The sequence below is a fragment of the Octopus bimaculoides genome, chromosome 11 (assembly GCF_001194135.2).
Source record: "Octopus bimaculoides isolate UCB-OBI-ISO-001 chromosome 11, ASM119413v2, whole genome shotgun sequence".
Lineage (NCBI taxonomy): Eukaryota > Metazoa > Mollusca > Cephalopoda > Octopoda > Octopodidae > Octopus > Octopus bimaculoides.
The window spans coordinates 67,224,063-67,243,728 of record NC_068991.1 but is presented as its reverse complement, the minus strand read 5'-3'; the positions used below and the strand labels follow the sequence as shown (position 1 = coordinate 67,243,728).

The window sequence follows — 19,666 nt, the reverse complement described above, 5'->3', positions numbered from 1 at the left end:
AAAAGAATTAATGATATTTATTACCTGTTTAATATTTTGTGTTAAAGGTAGCGAGCTGGCAGAATCGTTAGCACGCCGGGCAAAATGCTTAGTATTTCATCTGCTGTTATGTTCTGAGTTCAAATTCTGCCAAGGTCAACTTTGCCTTTCATCCTTTTGGGGTCAATTAAATAAGTACCAGTTACGCTCTGGGGTCGATTGGTCGATGTAATCGACTTATTCTCCTTGTCTGTCCTTGTTTAGCCCCCTGTGGGCAATAAAGAAATAAATATTTTGTATGTTATTAATTTTCTCTCTTGTTTCTCTTTCAGATCTTCTTTTATAACAATGTAAGATGCCGTGTAGAAATGTATGATAAAGATATTGTTATGTTACAGGTATAGTTTATCTTCTTTGTGTTCCTTTAAACTTGTTTTCCGTAGATATGGCTATCAGTTCCATTAGTGATCATCATCATCATCATCATTGTTTAACGTCCGCTTTCCATGCTGGCATGGGTTGGACGATTTGACTGAGGACTGGTGAAACCGGATGGCAACACCAGGCTCCAGTCTGATTTGGCAGAGTTTCTACAGCTGGATGCCCTTCCTAACGCCAACCACTCAGAGAGTTTATTCATCTACTTTAAAAAGTCAGAACTCATTGACACATGCAAGTAGACGTTGTTGGCTATTGTTTGGAAGTTTTACGATATTTTGATTGTGTTAGCTCACTAAATATTTCACATATTAGTAGACAACATGCACAGGTACCTGTTATGATTGTTTTAGTTTCCACTGTTTTGTGACGTTTGAAATTCTAGGTTCCCACTGGATGTTAGTGGGAAGTTTTGTTCTGTCCTGTGTATTCAATGAAGTTGCTGCTTAGATTGAGTTTTACATGCTGAGATATTCTACCTTCATCATCATCTATAATATAGGTATAACATCCATTTGTAACATCCACTGCTTGTGGTATCTTTCTATCTATCTCAGTTCTGTGTTGTCTCATCTATAAAGCTCAGTCATGCTTCTTATAAGATAGAAAATATCATCACCACTACCAGATTTAACACTTGTTTTTTTTTTTTTTATATTGGCATACATTGAATTGGTCTGCTGTACAACATACAGCCATACTCAGTCCTAGTCATTTTATCTCTGACACCTAGACATAACCTACTTCATGTTAAAATTTAATCAAACCACTTTACTCCAAGTGTTAAATTCCTTTTATGATCACCCCTGGAACACTTTTTACCTTATATACTTTATTTATTTGCATTACACATTCACATTCTACTGTAGAATACTATACAGACTGTCCTCATTTAACGACCACTCGGAGTTACTACGAACTTTATGAGCCGTCATTACATATTTTACAAAACAGAACTTGAGGCGATGGATCCAAATTTTGAGCGATTTTCCAAAGTGGAAAAGCAGACAACTGAACTTTTTTTGATGTTATCGAGAAATTTATGACGAAAAAAAGAAGATAACAGAGCAAACAATACTGATGGGATTTTTCATGCATTTTGATGTCAAGAATGAGTTGCTTTTGTAATCTTTATCCAAAGTAAAACAAAGTTATTATGTTTGAGTTTCCTTTAAACCTTTTCACCTTTTCTATATAACCCTGAGAAAAGTTTATTAGGCATCTTACGTACTGGACCTGGAATCACAAACATACTTACCATGTCTGAGCTACAATAATACAGTATTCATTTCTTAACTTTTAAGGTTTTCCTTGTTATAATCTTACTGTTACTTATTCATTTTTCAACAGTTTATGTTAGTGATTCTTGGCCCTGTACCGCATATACTTTATACAGTACGGTATTCTGTTTTTATATGTACATACAGTACACTATACCTATAAAAAAAAAAATACGTACCCTATGAATATTCGTTTAACAACGGGGCTGTTGGAACGTAACTCGGTCGTTAAATGAGGACAGTCTGTATATACATTGATGATAAATCACTTTTATTCTACAACCCAATATTGTGATTTTCTTTGAATGCTTTGTAACAGAATTTTCTTTGTTTACTTTGCCAGATTGGTGCTTCTCTTTTAAATCCTGATGAGTTTCTCATTCACTTGTTGAACAAGTATGGTTTACTTGCTTGGGTCAAGTAAGTGACTCTCAATTAATCTCATTCTGTTATTTTTTTCTTGTTGATGGAGTTTATTCTTAACTTAACAACATCTGATATTTGATGTATCCATATTATAATTATTACAATTGTCTTTTCTGTAATTAGCTTCTATTTTATCCTAGGTCTAATTATGACGATCCAGGTGGTCAAGAAGATTCTGTCAGACAAACCAGTGTGCTTGCTGAGGAGTTTCTTAACCTTTTAATTATAATTTTGGGTAATTACATGACCTCTTCATATTTGTGATCATTTTGGCAAGAGCACCATCATAATAAGTTTTTTTTTTTATACTGACATAGATTGCACTAGTCTATGTAGCAACATACATCCACACCATTTCACATTGGTCATCTCATCTCTGAGACCCAGATATAACCTTACGACACCTTAGATTTTGCTCTACCATAATTACTTTCAGTTCTCAGTATTCAACTGGTTTTCTTCCAACAGGTGTCATTCTTGTGTATCACTTTGTAGACATTAACTGATGCCATTTCATGCCCAGCTGCTTTCTCTTCTCACCTTAAGCAAGTTAATTTTTAACCTGCTCAACTACAATTTATTTAATTGGAGTTTTGAGATGGGCTTAAGATTCCAAACTAATTGTTCAAATTTTGTCTATAACCGTTGTTTTAATCTGAGATGTAGTTATATCAGTTTCCTGTGTTTGACAGTTTAAGAACTTTATAATTTCATCATCATTTAACGTCCGCTTTCCATGCTAGCATGGGTTGGATGATTTGACTGGGGACTGGCAAAGCGGATGGCTACACCAGACTCCAATCTGATCTGGCAGAGTTTCTACAGCTGGATGCCCTTCCTAACGCCAACCACTCCGAGAGTGTAGTGGGTGCTTTTTACATGCCACTAGCACGGGGGCCAGTCCGGCGGTACTGGCAACGGCCACGCTCCAATGGTGTTTTTTATGTGCCACCTACACAGGAGTCAGTCCAATGTTTTGTTCGCATGCCACCAGCACAAGTGCCAGTAAGGCGAAACTGGAAACAGTCGCGCTCAAATGGTGCTTTTTACGTGCCTCCGGCATGGGAGTAAAACCGCTGCTCTGGCAGTGATTATTAGAAACCTCCAGAACTCTTGGGGTACAGGTTAGCATGTGGAAACAAATGTTAAAAAAAATATATTGGACTTAATATAAACTATTGTTTGACTCCTCCCCTCCTTTTTTTTCTTTTTTTTTTTTTCTTTAGGTGAACGTTACACTGTTGGTGTGGGGCAAGTAACCCACAAAGACGTTGTCAAGAGGGAAATTATCCACCAGTTGTGCATTACTCCAATGGCACACAGTGAACTTGTAAAAGCCCTACCCGAAGATGTAAGTGCAACTTTTAATTATTAACCTATACTACAAAAGCAGTGTAATATCAGTATAATAACAGAAACTGTTTAACGTTTCCTAGTCTGACTCTAATAATCCAGGTCAATTTTTATTTTTTTTTTAATTTCTAGTTCAAAAACTTGTGGAAGAAATAAATTTTCAACTCTAAATGTTTGTCATTTGTAACGTCATAGTTGATAATGGTATTTTCATTTGAAAGTTAAACTGTGAAGAAATTGAATTTTTTAAAGACCTGCTAAACCTGTTTCGGCAGAAATAACTTTAATTTGTGTACCTAACATGTATGACTGGAACAATGGCAAAGGAAGGTCTAATATGGGTTGTTGGGGCTTTGGCACTTAAGTTTAACGAGGTAGGTCTGGTTCAAACTGCCAAACATCATTTCTACTACAGATTTCTAATTTATTTGTTTAATTTTACTAACTTATGCAGATTATTGACGATGATAATAATTATTTCAGTGGAATCATGAGACTGGAATTGAACTTGTGGTGAATGAAGTCGCAAATTTTAAGTAAGATATTTTTTTTCATCTCTTATTTTGTGTTGTCTGATCCCATACTGAAATGTGAATGTTTAATTTTTGTCTCCATCTCGGGCTACACTTTAGGGATCCTTTTGACATTATTCACTAAATACTATTTTACTATTTTCAGTTATGTTGGGGTACCACTTTCAAGGGTTTTAGTTGATTGTGTCACCCATAGTTTTTCTTTCAGTTGGGGACTTACTTTATAGATTTCTCTGACACAAGATTTGGTTTTTGGCTAATGGTGGTGTTGTCATAAACACATCAGGCTTTCCCACTGTTTCTTATTTCTTTATTGCCCACAAGGAGCTAAACATAGAGGGGACAAACAAGGACAGACAGAGAGATTAAGTCGATTACATCGACCCCAGTGCGTAACTGGTACTTAATTTATCGACCCTGAAAGGATGAAAGGCAAGGTCGATCTCAGCGGAATTTGAACTCAGAACGTAACGGCAGACGAAATATCGCTAAGCATTTCGCCCAGCGTGCTAACGTTTCTGCCAACTTGCCGCTTTCAGGCTTTCCCACTGTTTCTGTCCACCAACTTCCAGTCACTGGTTATTGGTCAAGCAGAGACTAAAAGAAGATACTTTTCTAAAATATCACGGAGTGTGTGTGAATCTGGCACCATGTGGTTGTGAAGTGAACTTTTTAACCACAGTGCCATTCTTGTGCCTCAATAACTTTGAAATTAATCCAGGAATTATTACTGAATAGTGTGTGTGTCTGTATGTGAACCAGAGAGAAATATTGAGTATTACTATGAATTCTTAAAGATGGTGAATTGGCACTGGACAGATTAGTTCATGGTAGTTGTTCTAAATCACTGTGCTCTGTGTTCAAATCCCTCTAAGCCGGGGGGAGCAGCTGGACTTCAAACATTTACCAAAGTGTTGGAGAAATAACTGTTCTGATATTGATTTGAGTTGTCAGTGCAGAGTGCCTTACAGCAAAAGAAGACAAAGTCACGAAAGCGAACACTGCTGATATGAGATCTCAGGATGTTGGGCTTCACATAGTAATGGTAGTCTAAGCTGAACAATGAGAGCTTGTACAATACATCTATCTAACTTGAGCTAGCATAAGGAAATATATAGACCTTGATATTGATGAATTTGTAAGCATGTTTTTTTAATTCAAATGTTTCCATCATTTCAGGAAAAGTCAAGTTGGAGGCAAAGGACACTATGAGCTAAAACCAGAGTATTGTGAGCAATACAATCCCTATTTCTATCACTATAGCAGGTCAGAGCAATCTAAAGTAAGTGTTATGTATACTCATTCATTGTATTGTAGAAGTACTGCTTATTATTTCTATTTTGTTCAGTGTTCCAACTCATTGTGTGTAAAGTTGCAGTTCAACTGTCCACAGCACGATCTCATAACCCAAATGCCAGATTGTTTCTGTTTACAAATCTCTAATGTTACAAGAATGAAGGGTTTATCTGCCTCTGTATTGAAATGTAGGCGTCTTTAACCCTTTTGACACCAACTCAAATGAAAACTCTGATTCTATGATACAAATTTCTTTTAAAATGTATTTATGGTGCAGGAGTGGCTGTGTGGTAAGTAGCTTGCTTACCAGCCACATGGTTCTGGGTTCAGTCCCATTATGTGGCACCATGGGCAAGTGTCTTCTACTATAGCCTCAGGCTGACCAAAGCCTTGTGAGTGGATTTGGTAGACGGAAACTGGAAGAAGCCCGTTGTATATGTATATATATATATATGTGTGTATGTCTGTTTGTCCCCCCAGCATCGCTTGACAACCGATGCTGGTGTGTTAACGTCCCTGTAACTTAGCAGTTCGGCAAAAGAGACCGATAGAATAAGTACTAGGCTTACAAAGAATAGGCTCTGGGGTCGATTTGCTCGACTATTAAGGCAGTGCTCCAGCATGGCCGCAGTCAAATGACTGAAATAAGTAAAAAGAATAAGAGTATGTAAATTTAAACCCGTTATAATTTTATGTTAGAATCTTTTGTTACGTTCCATCATCTGATTAATGATGGACAATGTTATTTTTCTAAATACCTTCAAATTCTTAATTATTCTACAAAAATCACTTCAGAATCATAAGGAGTTCATTTCATTTGAAGCATGACCATGAAAGGGTTAAAACGATCATAGATGTATAATTACTGCATAGTGAGATTGTTACCAGGTGGATATGTTGCTAGTCTCCATCAGACTTTATGTCTCTGGAAACACACACTGAATTCTATATTACAGGTGGTTAGAGCATTAACTGAAGTTCAAATCTATTAACGATGTATAGTTGTGTATTTTGTCTGTTCATTCAATTCTATTGCTTCATTTCACCTGTTAGAAATACTAAAACAGGTTATTTATAATTCTTATGTGAAATATACTGAGATCCTCTCAGGAAATTGATTTGTCTTTTATCTACAAATAACAAAAACCAGGCCTCAGCGTTAGTCATTGAACACTTATTTATTAATTATTTAACTACTTTGACAATCAGTTATTATATTACTAAGCATTATCATTTATTTTATTATCACTGGCATCAATATAATGCTTGCTGTAGAACAAACACACTTTCTAAAGTCTTACTCAACCTTTTCAACAATATTGATGGCCATCTTAATAATGATCTTTATATATTTCTTGCAGTCTGAAGAAAGTCAAATGAAGAAAAAGAAGCAAGCTGGAGAAGATCGAGGTAAACTAAATTTAAATCCTATTTGGTTCAACCTTGCCTTTTATCCTTTCAGGGTTGATAAAATAAAGTACCAGTCAAGTACTTGGGTTGATATAACTATCTGTACTCTTCTACAAAACATGTTGCTTCAAGTCAGTGAAAGAAATTAATAGTGATAGCATAGTTTTAGAATTAACTGTGTTTGTGTGAACTTTCATGTAAAGGAATCTGCCAACTTACCTTGTTTTACCTTCTCTCAACAGCTTTACCACCACCAGCCCCTCCTCGGTTCTGTAAATTATTTGCTGGAGTACGGAATGTTTTGAGTTGTGATGTAATGATCCATATAATGACAATTGTACTGTCTCGAACAGCTGCTGAACGCTCCAGATCATGGTCCGAGACTCAATTTGAAAGGGTATGTATTACTATTTAACATTGCCTTTTATGTAAATGTCAGCAATGGATATGAGGTTGTCGATTAAGAACACAATTGTTTGTATATGAGGCACATAAAAAGCACCTGATGATGGTGTCACGTAAAAAGCACCTGGTGATGGTGCCACGTAAAAAGCACTGGTGCTGGCGCCATGTAAAAAACACCTGGTGATGGTGCCACGTGAAAAACACCTGGTGATGGTGCCACGTGAAAAGCACCTGGTGATGGTGCCACATAAAAAGCACCTGGTGATGGTGCCACGTAAAAAGCACTGGTGCTGGCGCCATGTAAAAAGCACCTGGTGATGGTACCACGTGAAAAGCACTGGCGATGGTGCCACGTGAAAAGCATCTGGTGATGGTTTCATGTAAAAAGTACCCCATACACTCTGTAAAGTGGTTGGCATTAGGGAGGACATCCAGCCATAGAAACCATGTCAAAACAGACAATGGTACCCCAGTTTTACCAGCTCCTGTCCAACCATCCAACCCACACTAGCATGGCAAGCAAAGTTTAAATTATGATGATGATGGCAGTGGCGGCACAGTTACCAGGCATAAATATTCTGGTTGTAACTATCTCACCTTTTATTCAGATAGTGCATCTAGGACTAAATTACTCAATGTATACTGTTTTTAAGATGTTAAGGTATGATTTGAGAAAACTTTGGCTAATGTATTTAGCAAGTCAGAAAAATTATGTAGGGTTTTTCTGTTGGCCCCTATTAGCAATATATCAGTTTGCTTTGTGTAGCTTTGTCTTTACTCCTTACTGCTTTTTTCTATTGTTACTGTGGTTATACATTTTTCGCTATCCATTTTTACTCAGGTAGTGCATCTAATTGGACTGGCTCTCCACGAACAGAAGGCAGCCTATGAAAACAACGAGCCTTTTGAATTTCTTGCAAAAGCTACAAAAGGTATTCCAAATTTGTTTTTATTTTTTTGTGACGTAATGAGAAATTTGTGTGTGTGTGTAAGCTGGTTAAACCAGACTTAGCTTTTATGCCTCTGTTAATATAGTAATTACATGTTTTTTACCTCTGATTCTTCTAGTTTGCAGTATTTTTAATGAAGTCTTTTATTTTTATTCCAGATGGTCAGAATATTCTCAAGTTATTACATAGTGTTGTTGGCAGTGAGAATCTTACTCAGGAATATCAGAGCAAGCTCCTCAAATGGGTTCTTAATGTGAGTAGAATAACCATTCTAATTTTTACCGTCTAGAACAAATTGACATGCTATTAAAACATTTTTCCCTGAAATGAGCCAACTTTTTCTGTTATGGATTAATAGTTTACACCTTTTGAACCTTTTTGATACCAACCCATATAAGACCACCTCTTTTTGTATTTTATAAAACCAATTCAAAATCTTGTGCTGGTGGCACGTAAAAAGCACCATCCAAACATGATTGATGCCAGGTCCAGCTGATTGGCTCCTAAAAAAGCACCCACTACACACTTGGAGTGGTTGGCATTAGGAAAGGCATCTAGCTGTAGAAACATTACCAGATCAGATTGGAGCCTGGTGAAGCTGCTGGCTCTCCAGACCTCAGTCAAACCGTCCAACCCATGCCAGCATGGAAAACAGACGTTAAACGATGATGGTGATGATGATGAATATATGTAATTGTTTTTTTTTAGTTACGTTACTAATATCAGATTAATATACCAATAAATGAAAAATTTAGGTATTTTACTTAAATCCTTCCAAATTTTTTTTTCAAACTTACTTGAAGTATATAGTGGCATAAGTATTAAAGACTAATATGTTTGTATACATATTAATATGTATTCTTCTGCTAAATATTTGCAAGTTTACTTTAATCCTTAAAATTGAATGATTAAATTGTATAAGGCTTTGAACCTGGAGGAACAAAATATCTATTATACAGTAGGCAAATGATAAACTTGGTAAAATGCTGGATAAAAATACCTTGTAGTATTTTGTTTAGGTTCTGTGATCTGGCACGTGTAAAGACATTCGAGCAAGATTGCCAGTGCCGCTGGACTGGCTCCTGTGCAGGTGGCACGTAAAATACACCATTTTGAGCGTGGCCGTTGCCAGTACCTCCTGACTGGCCTTCATGCCGGTGGCATGTAAAAGCACCCACTACACTCTCGGAGTGGTTGGCGATTGGGATTTTATCAGTTGACTAAAACCTGTAAAAGACACTTGAGTACAGAACTATAACCATTACATGCAATATATGCTTCTATTCTAACTACTTATGAGTTGTAAACTGACAGGTGGCTGAATCCTTTATTTATTCATTGTTTTGCAGAAATTTGCTGCTGTGAGGAAAATGGAGAATGAATTTGAAAGTATTTCCAGTATAAACAATCTGAGCAGTACTTATGATGTTAAACGGGAGCAGGAGAAGAAGAAGAAGGCCGAGTTGGCGGCTAAACGACGGCAACGGATTATGTCACAGCTGTCTGCAATGCAACGAAGCTTTATTCAAGACAATCCTTCTCTCTGTGAGATGGCAACATCCGGCCTGACCTCAGCTTGGTCAGACATGGATTTGAGGTTGAGTTTTGCTATTTTTATACTTGTACAATGGTAGAGGTGGTGTAGTTGGTGATAGTTATATTGGCTAGCTTGGTGCTTTGTGTTCTGCTCTTTGGAGGGCAACTTTACTAGTTATTGCCTTTGGGGTAGTAATTATTCACTTAGGGATGCTGACAGCTCCATGAAGGGGATAGAACAAGTTGAAGTGGGAGACCCAGAAAGACCTGGGATGAAGTACTGAAGCATGACCTCAGGAAGCTGAACCTTTCAAGCGAGATAACAAAGGATCAAGATAGCTGGCACCTGGCTGTACTCAAGAAGACCTGTACCCCGTAGCAGAAGGATTAAGACAAGACTAATCCTTGTAGTTGTGTAAAGCGGCCATGCAGCGACATATAAACGCACCCATGCAGCAACATGTAAAAGCACCTGTGCAGTGAATCATAAATGCACCTGTGTGGCGACACGTAAAAGTGCCTGTGTGGTGCCAGCATCCAGCACACTCTGTAAAGTGTTTGGTGTTAGGAAGAGCAACCAGCCATAGAAACCCTGCTAAACCAGACTGGCATCTGGTGCAGCCTCCAACTTGCCAGCATAGACAACGGATGTTAAATGATGATGATTGAGTAAATCGTTCAAAAGCACCTATGTCTTCCTATTACGGTTTAATCATAAGGGAGAAGCAGTGCTTGTCTATTACTTTTTATAAACCCTTCCCAGATTGGTTGGGGGTCACAACTTGAATTATTGTTGGTTGATGCCAGTAGAAACAGCAAAGACTACAGTTGTAGAAAAGAAAGGTTTGACAAGTGTTGATTGTGAGGTTTGGAGGGTAAGACAGAAAGGCACAAGCCGGTGCTTTAGATGGCATGCAGTTTGCCAGTTTAGAAGAGCAGGAACTATTAGAGAAGAGGAAGAGCTGAAACTATGTCTCTAGGATTTGTGTTAATGTTGCAAAATGTCTATAACATGCTTTTGGTTTTCGTGTGGAAAATATTTCATGTTCTTTGTTGAAGCAATTTGAAAAAAATTGCATCTATCATGCTGTTCCTCTCTTTGTAACTTCTTTTCCCTGCTATAATATTTTGGCTTGTCTTTGAGTATTTTGAAAGTCTACTGCTTGTATGCCTTAGCTAAGTTTTAGAATAAGTCCTGTAAGAATTTGTGCATCCAAATAATGCCGAAGTCATACATGGTTCTACTAGAAGCCATATTCAGATGCATAACCAGGCTCCCTGCATCAAACTCCTTGTGCAGTTAAGTCACAAGATACAGGAAGTATGTAAAACTTGTGATATTCTACATGAATGTTAAAATTAAGCATTGGAAGAGAGTTTATCCTTCAAGATTATTAATTCAGCGAATAGACCATTTGAAAATGTTGTACTTAATTGATGAATTACTAGACTACCAGTCAAGCAGATATTAAAAATAGATTTAGTCCATTTGGTAGAAATTGGTAAAAGAGTCTCTCTAAGTAGTTTTGTACATTCAGTTGTTATTTTAATTTGTTAAATTTATTGGGTGTAGTGTTTTTTGTTTTTCCAGTGAACTTACATCTACTCCTTTCCCTGTTGCATTGGGTTGTGGACAAACTAGCACCAACAACGTAGTCCCCATTAAAGCTGTGTGTATTCTGTGTCAAGAAGACCAAGAGATTTCTTACAATGCACGTGTAATGGTTCTTTCAGCCCTTGTACAAAGGTAAGCGTACGTCTGTACTGATTTTTGTAATATAAATATCTCTCGGTTAATAACTTCATTACTCTTTTACTCTTTTACTTGTTTCAGTCATTTGACTGTGGCCATGCTGGAGCACCGCCTTTAGTCGAGCAAATCGACCCCAGGACTTATTCTTTGAAAGCCTAGTACTTATTCTATCAGTCTCTTGCCGAACCGCTAAGTTACGGGAATGTAAACACACCAGCATCGGTTGTCAAGCGATGTTGGGGGGACAAACACAGACACACAAACATACACACACACACACACACACACACACACACACACACACACACACACACACACACACACACACATATACATATATACAACAGGCTTCTTTCAGTTTCCATCTACCAAATCCATTCACAAGGCTTTGGTGGGCCTGAGGCTATAGTAGAAGACACTTACTCAAGGTGCCACTCAGTGGGAATGAACCCGGAACCATGTGATTGGTAAGCAAGCTACTTACCACACAGCCACTCCTGCGCCTAAGGATGTTAAGAAAAGATATATGATATGATTGATATACATGTGTGCAATGGGCAGATATTAAAGAAAACAAAAGTGAACTATTACAAAAAATATGGTTGCTGACCCCCAGGTTTAAATGTTAGACTGCACTGTACATTCGATCTTGTAACATCCTAAGGGCACTGAATTTGAACAGATTGGGGCTTTCAGATAGGTTAATGCATTCTATATCGCTGAGGTTGACAAGATTGTCATTAATTTAATTAATTTGTTTCTTTTTTTTATATATCAAATAATTGAAAATCATTTTTGAAATAATTGTGGAATATTAAAATACTTAACCATACTTAGATTTTTTTTTTTTTTGTAATTTTGGTTTTATGTGTGTTTATATTGTTATAATTTTCTCAATTTCAGGTCTTCTGTCTTATCTCAATCAAGAGGCAAACACATAAACAACGAAGATGAAGATCCTTTATTTATGTCTTCAGACCTTTTTTGTGGAACTCACACCAGCTCTTGTGGTCATGTGATGCATGCTGACTGTTGGCAAAGGTGATTCGCTTTTGAAATATTCAATAGTTTCTATAATATATTTTTATATATTTTTACATGAACGTGGTTAAGGTTCAAATCTACACAATTTGATCACGAGTTCAAATTCAACCATGCCATCACTGTCTCTATTGTACATGCACCGAGGGACTTGTAAATAACTTTTATTGAAACCATTTAATCATACTCTTTACTCATTTACTTGTTTCAGTCTTTTGACTGTGGCCATGCTGGAGCACCGCCTTTAGTCGAGCAAATCGACCCCAGGACTTATTCTTTGTAAGCCTAGTACTTATTCTATCGGTCTCTTTTGCCGAACCGCTAAGTTACAGGGACATAAACACACCAGCATCGGTTGTCAAGCGATGTTGGGGGGACAATCACAGACACACAAACACATGTGGTTGGCAAGCTACTTACCAGCAGTAAAATTAGGGACCTTTTCTGCCAGTGTGAGTTGAGGATTGAACTCAAAGTAGCAGAAACGATTTATTCGAATGTAAACAAAGTCGTGCCAAATGCAACTCTGGTAAGAGTACCAATTAATGTGAATTAAGGTATCATAGAACATTATTGTGTTGTACCCCTTAGCAAGGAACATAACTCTGCTTGTTCCTGTAACCCAAATTTATTGCTTCAGATACAATTTAAAGCCATTTAGTAAATTATTTTCTAAATCCCTTATAAAGAGAGATATATTACTGTTGTTTGTTCCTTTCTCTTGTAGATATTTTGATGCCATTGCAGCAAAAGAACGTCGCAGACCTTTCAGATACCGAAATACCTGTAGTTACAACATTGAAAAGTTAGAATTTTTGTGTCCCCTATGTGGAGCAATTAGCAATACTGTGATTCCTATGTTACCACCGTTGAGCACATTAAGGACAGTTGCTACAGGATGTGACATGTAAGTTAACAATGATTATTAGTTGCTGTTTGTAGTTTAGTTTATAAACTTGGCCTTTTTTTTTCTCTCTCTCTCTCTACCACCTCGAGAGATAGAGAGAGAGATTGTGTGATGTAATTTAAACTTCTGATTTCATACAAGAGAATGAATCACTACAGATTTTGAATAAACAAAGAGTCTATGATCTGCTAGTCATAGCAGCCAAATATCCCTTGAATCACATCTTTCTGCCTGACAAAAAAATAAAAGGACATTACATAATGTACTTCTTTCTCTTGTTAAATCCCAGGCACAAGTCTGGGCAAGTTTGTTTATAGAAGACCAGCAGTCGCCCATGCATACCGGCCTCCCCCTCTCCACGCCACCAGTGTTATCCAAGGGAAAGGCAAAAGCCGATACACCTTGGCACCTCTGACGTCGCAACTCATTTCTATAGCTGAGTGAACTGGGGCAATGTGAAATAAAGTGTCTTGCTCAAGAACACAACACACAGCCCAGTCCGGGATTCAAACTCACAACCTCACAATCGTAAGCTCAACGCTCTAACCACTGAGCCATGCGCCTTCACAGATCTTTGCTAAAGATGCACATAAAGATAGAAGAATGAAAAGAAACCATTTTGGAAAATGGTATTATGTAAAATCAAGATACACCAATGGTGTAAGAGTAAAGTTATTTTCACTAACGATACGTTTTTTTTTTAATATTTGATTATAAAATATTTCCTTTTTAATTGACACTGTTTACATAAGTCCCATATCTTTGCTTTGGTTTGTATTCCAGTGACCAACAGAAGGCAGTAGATCTCAGCTTCAATGATTGGTTAGATGGCATCCAAAAGACTGTGCAAGCCAGTGTCAAAGCTGCTGTTGATAAAGAGTCTGAAGGTTGAGAAATTTTTTTCTTGTTCTCTGTGTTTATCTTATTTATATTTTTAAATGTCTTCAGCCTTGAAAATCCATATTAAAATATTTTTGTATGTCTTTTCATTTGACTACACTAAGTTTTCTCCCACAACTAATATTTTATTAGACATTATAAACAACTTCAGGCAGTGAAATGCAAACAAGCCCTTTGACAGGATTTGAGGATTTGAACCACATATATATTGATTGCCAGGCAATTATGTTTTTGTTTTATACTGAAAATCTTATCAGTTAATTCATTCATCAGATTTTCTCTATAAATAAACTATAACCAGGCATTATATCAAAAATCTTTAAAACGCTTAATGATTTCAATTTATTTTAGGGTGGTGGCTAAAAGAATTGTTAGTCTCAAACAAAATGTCTTGTATTGGTTTTGGTTATATTCAGAATTCATACCCTACCTAGGTCTTTGTTGTTTTCATCTTTCCAATGTTTATAATTAGAACTATTTCTTCTAGATGTTGCTTGTAAATAAAACTTGTATTTTATCTGTAATTCTGTTGTTTATCAAGACCTTTTATATATTTCCCATTGTAGATGAGAGCTTACTGTTCCAACCTTGTCCTATTTCCACGATAACAAAACTAATGGCTGAAAGTGTTGCCAAGAACTTCACTCTGTTATGGAATTATGTTTATGATGACAATAGGTAAGACATTTCTTGGCAGTTCATCCGTTTAATTGCATTGCATTTCACCATGTTCTCACATAATAAATTATTCTCAGAATGTCGTTATGTGTAAAAACTAGTCTGTGCTCATGATATTTTAGTCTCATCCTTTTATGCTTTAGATTTCAAATTAACCAGAATCAATTAGATAAGTACCAGAAATATACTGAGGTTTATTCAGTTATATCATTGTTGTTGTTGTTGGCACTCCGTCGCTTATGACGTCGAGGGTTCCAGTTGATCCAATCAACGGAACAGCCTGCTTGTGAAATTAACGTGCAAGTGGCTGAGCACTCCACAGACACATGTACCCTTAACGTAGTTCTCGGGGATATTCAGCGTGACACAGTGTGACAAGGCTGACCCTTTGAAATACAGGTACAACAGAAACAGAGAGAAAGTTGTGGTGAAAGAGTACAGCAGGGTTCGCCACCATCCCCTGCCGGAGCCTCGTGGAGCTTTAGGTGTTTTCGCTCAATAAACACTCACAACACCCGGTCTGGGAATCGAAACCGCGAGTCCGCTGCCCTAACCACTGGGCCATTGCGCCTCCACAGTTATATCATAATCTGCTACAGACCTAAATTAATTCAGCACATCTTTGAGAATTCAGTAATACTAATGCCTAATGTGAGTTATTTTGTTTTATAGTGGCCACTTTTCAGAGAGCATGAGGGAAATGATGAAAAAGTTTGCTACAGATGTATATACTGTAAGTATATTAAGCTCTCGGCTACCAAAACTATCTATTTAAATGTGAACTATTAACACAGGAATTGTAGTGAGTTTATCTAATTTGTAAAAGAAAAAAAGTCTATGCTAGAGACCATAAAAGAAAGAAAAAATTACAATGAGACTAAAAATGTTTAATTAAAATAATGAATAAATTATATCTAGATTATAAACAATATATCTATCGTTTTGATTACTAAACTGCTTATGGTCATAAGATACTAAAAAGGCTTGGATTTACTTTTTCATATTTAAATTAAAATCATCACCGTTTAACGTCCACTATCCATGCTGGCATGGGTTGGACGATTTGACTGAGGACTCGCGAACCAGATGGCTGCACCAGGCTCCAATCTGATCTGGCAGAGTTTCTACAGCTGGATGCCCTTCCTAACACCAACCACTCTGAGAGTGTAGTGGGTGCTTTTACATGTGGCATGAGGGCCAGTCAGGCGGTACTGGTAATGACCACGCCCAAATGGTGTTTTTTACGTGCCATCTGCACAGGAGCTAGTCCAGCGGCACTGGCAACGACCTCGCTCGAATATTTTTTCACGTGCCACCGGTACAAGTGCCAGTAAGGCGACGTTGGTAATGATCACGCGCAAATGGTGCTTTTTATGTGCCACCAGCACGGAAGCCAGTCAGCTGCTCTAGCAACGATCACCCTCGGATGGTGCTCTTAGCACTCCACTAACACGGATGCCAGTCATTTTTATATATGTAAAGCATAATATGTTATACATGTATGTACACCGCTACAATTGTCCTCCAAAAAATAAACAAATAGACACAATATAATGTCTATAAGTTGATGAATACCAACTCTTGATCCCCTCCATCTTATTGCTATATAAATTAAGGGTAAAATAACTTTTTACCCTCTCCCATTTATTACACTCAGTAATGTAATTGCCATGCAATGAAAAGGCACTTGTGTATTAATAATTGGGTATTCTATCAGCAGTATATTGGATGTTGATGTAAATCTTGTTGCTGCATTAAAGATAACCTGGTTTTTCTAGCATTTTCACACCATGAATTTTATGATTTCTAAATTTTTTGGCAATCTGTTTTTTCTAAATTTTTCTGTATTTCTATAACATTCTATCTTTTTGTTTTCTTAAATTATGTAAGCTTCACATTTAGTAATAGTGATCTTGCAGCAAAATTTTAGTAATACTGATTTTGCAGTGAATTATAAAAAAAAAAAAAATGCGTCTAGCATAATACGGGGACCAAATTGGATGTCTTAATTTTCTTGTTGGGCAGCAGTTGTAAAAACAATAATGTTGAATTCAGAAATAATACCTTTCTAAATCTCTCTGAGAGATTTATGCAGTAGTGATACGATGTAGTTGTTGTATGCTGTCAACTTAATGTGACAGTCCTCTGAAGGGAATAATACTACTGTTGGTTAGACCTAGGAAGCTGCACTGCTTCCTGTCGGCCTTGACACATTTTCTGTGTCCTTATGTTTACAAGGGGGAGCTGGGTGGAGGTGCTTGTCTCCCCCTTGTAAACATAAGGACACAGAAAATGTGTCAAGGCCGACAGGAAGCGGTGCAGCTTCCTAGATCTAACCAACAGTAATATTATTCCCTTCAGGGAACTGTCACATTAAGTTGACAGTATACAACTACTTCAATAATGTTGAAGCTAAACACTTTGTAGAATATTTCTCTTCTAAAATTTTTCAAAGGAACCAACTGTCTTTTCTACGACTCACAACCCATTGGCTTTTTATTTTCATTTATTCCAAGTGTCCCATATGATAACGGCAAAGGTTAATTGTTACACAATTTATAAACAAAGGAAGACAGTATGAAATTTAAGCATTTTTGCAGTAAATATAATGGTGAGCATTTAGGTAGATATGTAATATAATCCTTTCTGCTATAAGCACAAGGCCTGAAGTTTGTGGTGAGGGGTTAAGTTGATTACATTGACCCCAGTACTCAACTGGTACTTAATTTATTGGCCCCAAAAGGATGAAAAGCAAAGTTGACCTCGATAGAACTTGAACTCAGAATGTAGCAACAAGAGAAATACTGCTAAGCATTTCGCCCGGCGTGCTAACGATTCTACCAGCTCACAGCCTTAGAGATATATGTAATATAACATTGGTTAATAACTCATTTTAATATGGTAATATTTAAATAACTTTATATTTTACAGGTTTTTATCTGTGTTTACCTGTAGTTAGAGTAATTCCAAAGTAGATTTATGTAAGAATCTAAGTTCTCTTTGAACACACCACTTTAATAAATCAACAAAGGTGGGCCTCACAGAGAAGATGACAATGGATCAAGATGTCTGGCAGTATGGGGTTCATGAGGAGATCCACCCACCTCAGTGAAACTGAGTACTGGAAGTGCTGTCTTATTCCACCCACATGTAACATAAATTTTTCACAATAAACCAAACTACATCTCTTTACCTCTTCTTCTTCACTCCTGCAGCCCAATTCTGTCATCACTGCCCTGCTCGCTGTATCATTGCTATCCTGTTGTCCCCACCCCCTCTCTCTCTCTCTATATATATATATACACACACACACACACCCAGTTTTCACCACTCACTGCATTCCTTCCCCACTCTATGCATTCATGTGAACTTGCTATTCATACACCTTTAGTAATGCTTTACCAGCATATTTATATTCTCTGAGTGGTTGGCGTTAGGAAGGGCATCCAGCTGTAGAAACTCTGCCAAATCAGATCGGAGCCTGATGTAGCCATCTGGTCCACCAGTCCTCAGTCAAATCGTGCAACCCATGCTAGCATGGAAAGTGGACATTAAACGATGATGATGATGATGATGATGCCATACCTTGAGAGTATACCCTGGCATGTTGCCACCATCTCTCTTGCTCTCTCTCTCTCTCTCTCTCTCTCTCTCACTCTCTCATTCTTGACCACCTTCTCTCTCTCTTTCCCTTGCAGCAAGACACCTGTTTCTCTCCCTTTGCCAACGCTAACCTCTCATCACTTGGCACTGGGCCACCTTCTCCAATACATCCCACTCTCAAAGAATCTTTGTCTCACCAAAACAGACAGTCGAGCTTGACTCAGTCCTCTAGCTTTTGCCAGCTCCTGTCAAACTGTCCGATCCATGCCAGTATGGAAGACTGCCATTAAATGATGATGCTTTATGAAACCAATCTAAATTTACAATTATTTAAGAATTTAATTGCAACACATATTGTAGTTACAAATATAGTAACAAAAGGATTAATTAAAAGATGAATGAATCAGATCTAGACTAGAGACTATGTTAAATTAAAAAAATTGGAATGAGCCTAGACATCATATGACTAATTAAAAGATGAATGAGAAAGTAGAGGCGGCTGGAATACAATAGACTTCATGTTGAACGGTGACGGCACCAGACTTGAACAATTAACTACAGCTATGTTTTAATATAAAGTGATGTTAGGAAAATAGATTTTAATTTATTCATTTCAATTTTATAATTTCAACCATAGAAATCATGACATAGATGGTTGAAAGTATGTTTTATTCTCCACAACTTAGTTTCCTGTTTGTACCCAATTGTGTATGTTGTTTGCTATCGAGTTCAGTTGGAGTGGAAACTCCTGCAATGCAATGGTATAAGAAAGGTAGGCTGGTACAGTTAGCTATAGTGTAGTAAGACAACAGGGTAATGCCATTAGCAGGAGAGATTGGAAAGGTAAAAGAAGCAGATGAAATACTGTAACTGAATAGATTAAAACTGAAAGACTGTTAAGTACAAGATAAACTGAGAACAAAGGTGAAAAATTTTTTAGAATTAAAAAAAATTTTTTTTTAAAGAAATCTCAAAAATTGCTTAAAGAAAAAATTGTTTTAAATGTTAACCCTTTGAGCTTGTAACGCCGGTTTACTGGTGGATGGCTTGTTTTCCTCTATACTGTAGCACCAGTGGAGTGCCAGGTATATGGTAAAATAAGGTTCAAGAGGTCAGGGCTCAAAGGGTTAATAAACTTCAAAAAAGCCCTCAAAATATTTTTCTAGAACAATTCACAA

The 19,666-nt window shown here is 37.1% G+C and overlaps 1 protein-coding gene across 1 annotated transcript in view; it reads left to right on the top strand.

Annotated features, from left to right (window-relative positions):
• The window catches only part of LOC106876698 (E3 ubiquitin-protein ligase UBR2), a 107,847-nt gene that overhangs the window by 75,391 nt on the left and 12,790 nt on the right, over window positions 1–19,666 (top strand). Inside the window, exons 20-36 of the mRNA XM_052972003.1 lie at window positions 297–377; window positions 2,041–2,117; window positions 2,264–2,358; window positions 3,350–3,474; window positions 3,960–4,012; window positions 5,189–5,291; window positions 6,667–6,715; window positions 6,958–7,112; window positions 7,962–8,052; window positions 8,229–8,323; window positions 9,420–9,667; window positions 11,198–11,353; window positions 12,263–12,400; window positions 13,128–13,307; window positions 14,091–14,194; window positions 14,774–14,885; window positions 15,558–15,654. Coding sequence (XP_052827963.1) covers window positions 297–377; window positions 2,041–2,117; window positions 2,264–2,358; window positions 3,350–3,474; window positions 3,960–4,012; window positions 5,189–5,291; window positions 6,667–6,715; window positions 6,958–7,112; window positions 7,962–8,052; window positions 8,229–8,323; window positions 9,420–9,667; window positions 11,198–11,353; window positions 12,263–12,400; window positions 13,128–13,307; window positions 14,091–14,194; window positions 14,774–14,885; window positions 15,558–15,654 — 1,959 coding nt within the window. The remainder of the gene's footprint in view (window positions 1–296; window positions 378–2,040; window positions 2,118–2,263; window positions 2,359–3,349; window positions 3,475–3,959; window positions 4,013–5,188; window positions 5,292–6,666; window positions 6,716–6,957; window positions 7,113–7,961; window positions 8,053–8,228; window positions 8,324–9,419; window positions 9,668–11,197; window positions 11,354–12,262; window positions 12,401–13,127; window positions 13,308–14,090; window positions 14,195–14,773; window positions 14,886–15,557; window positions 15,655–19,666) is intronic.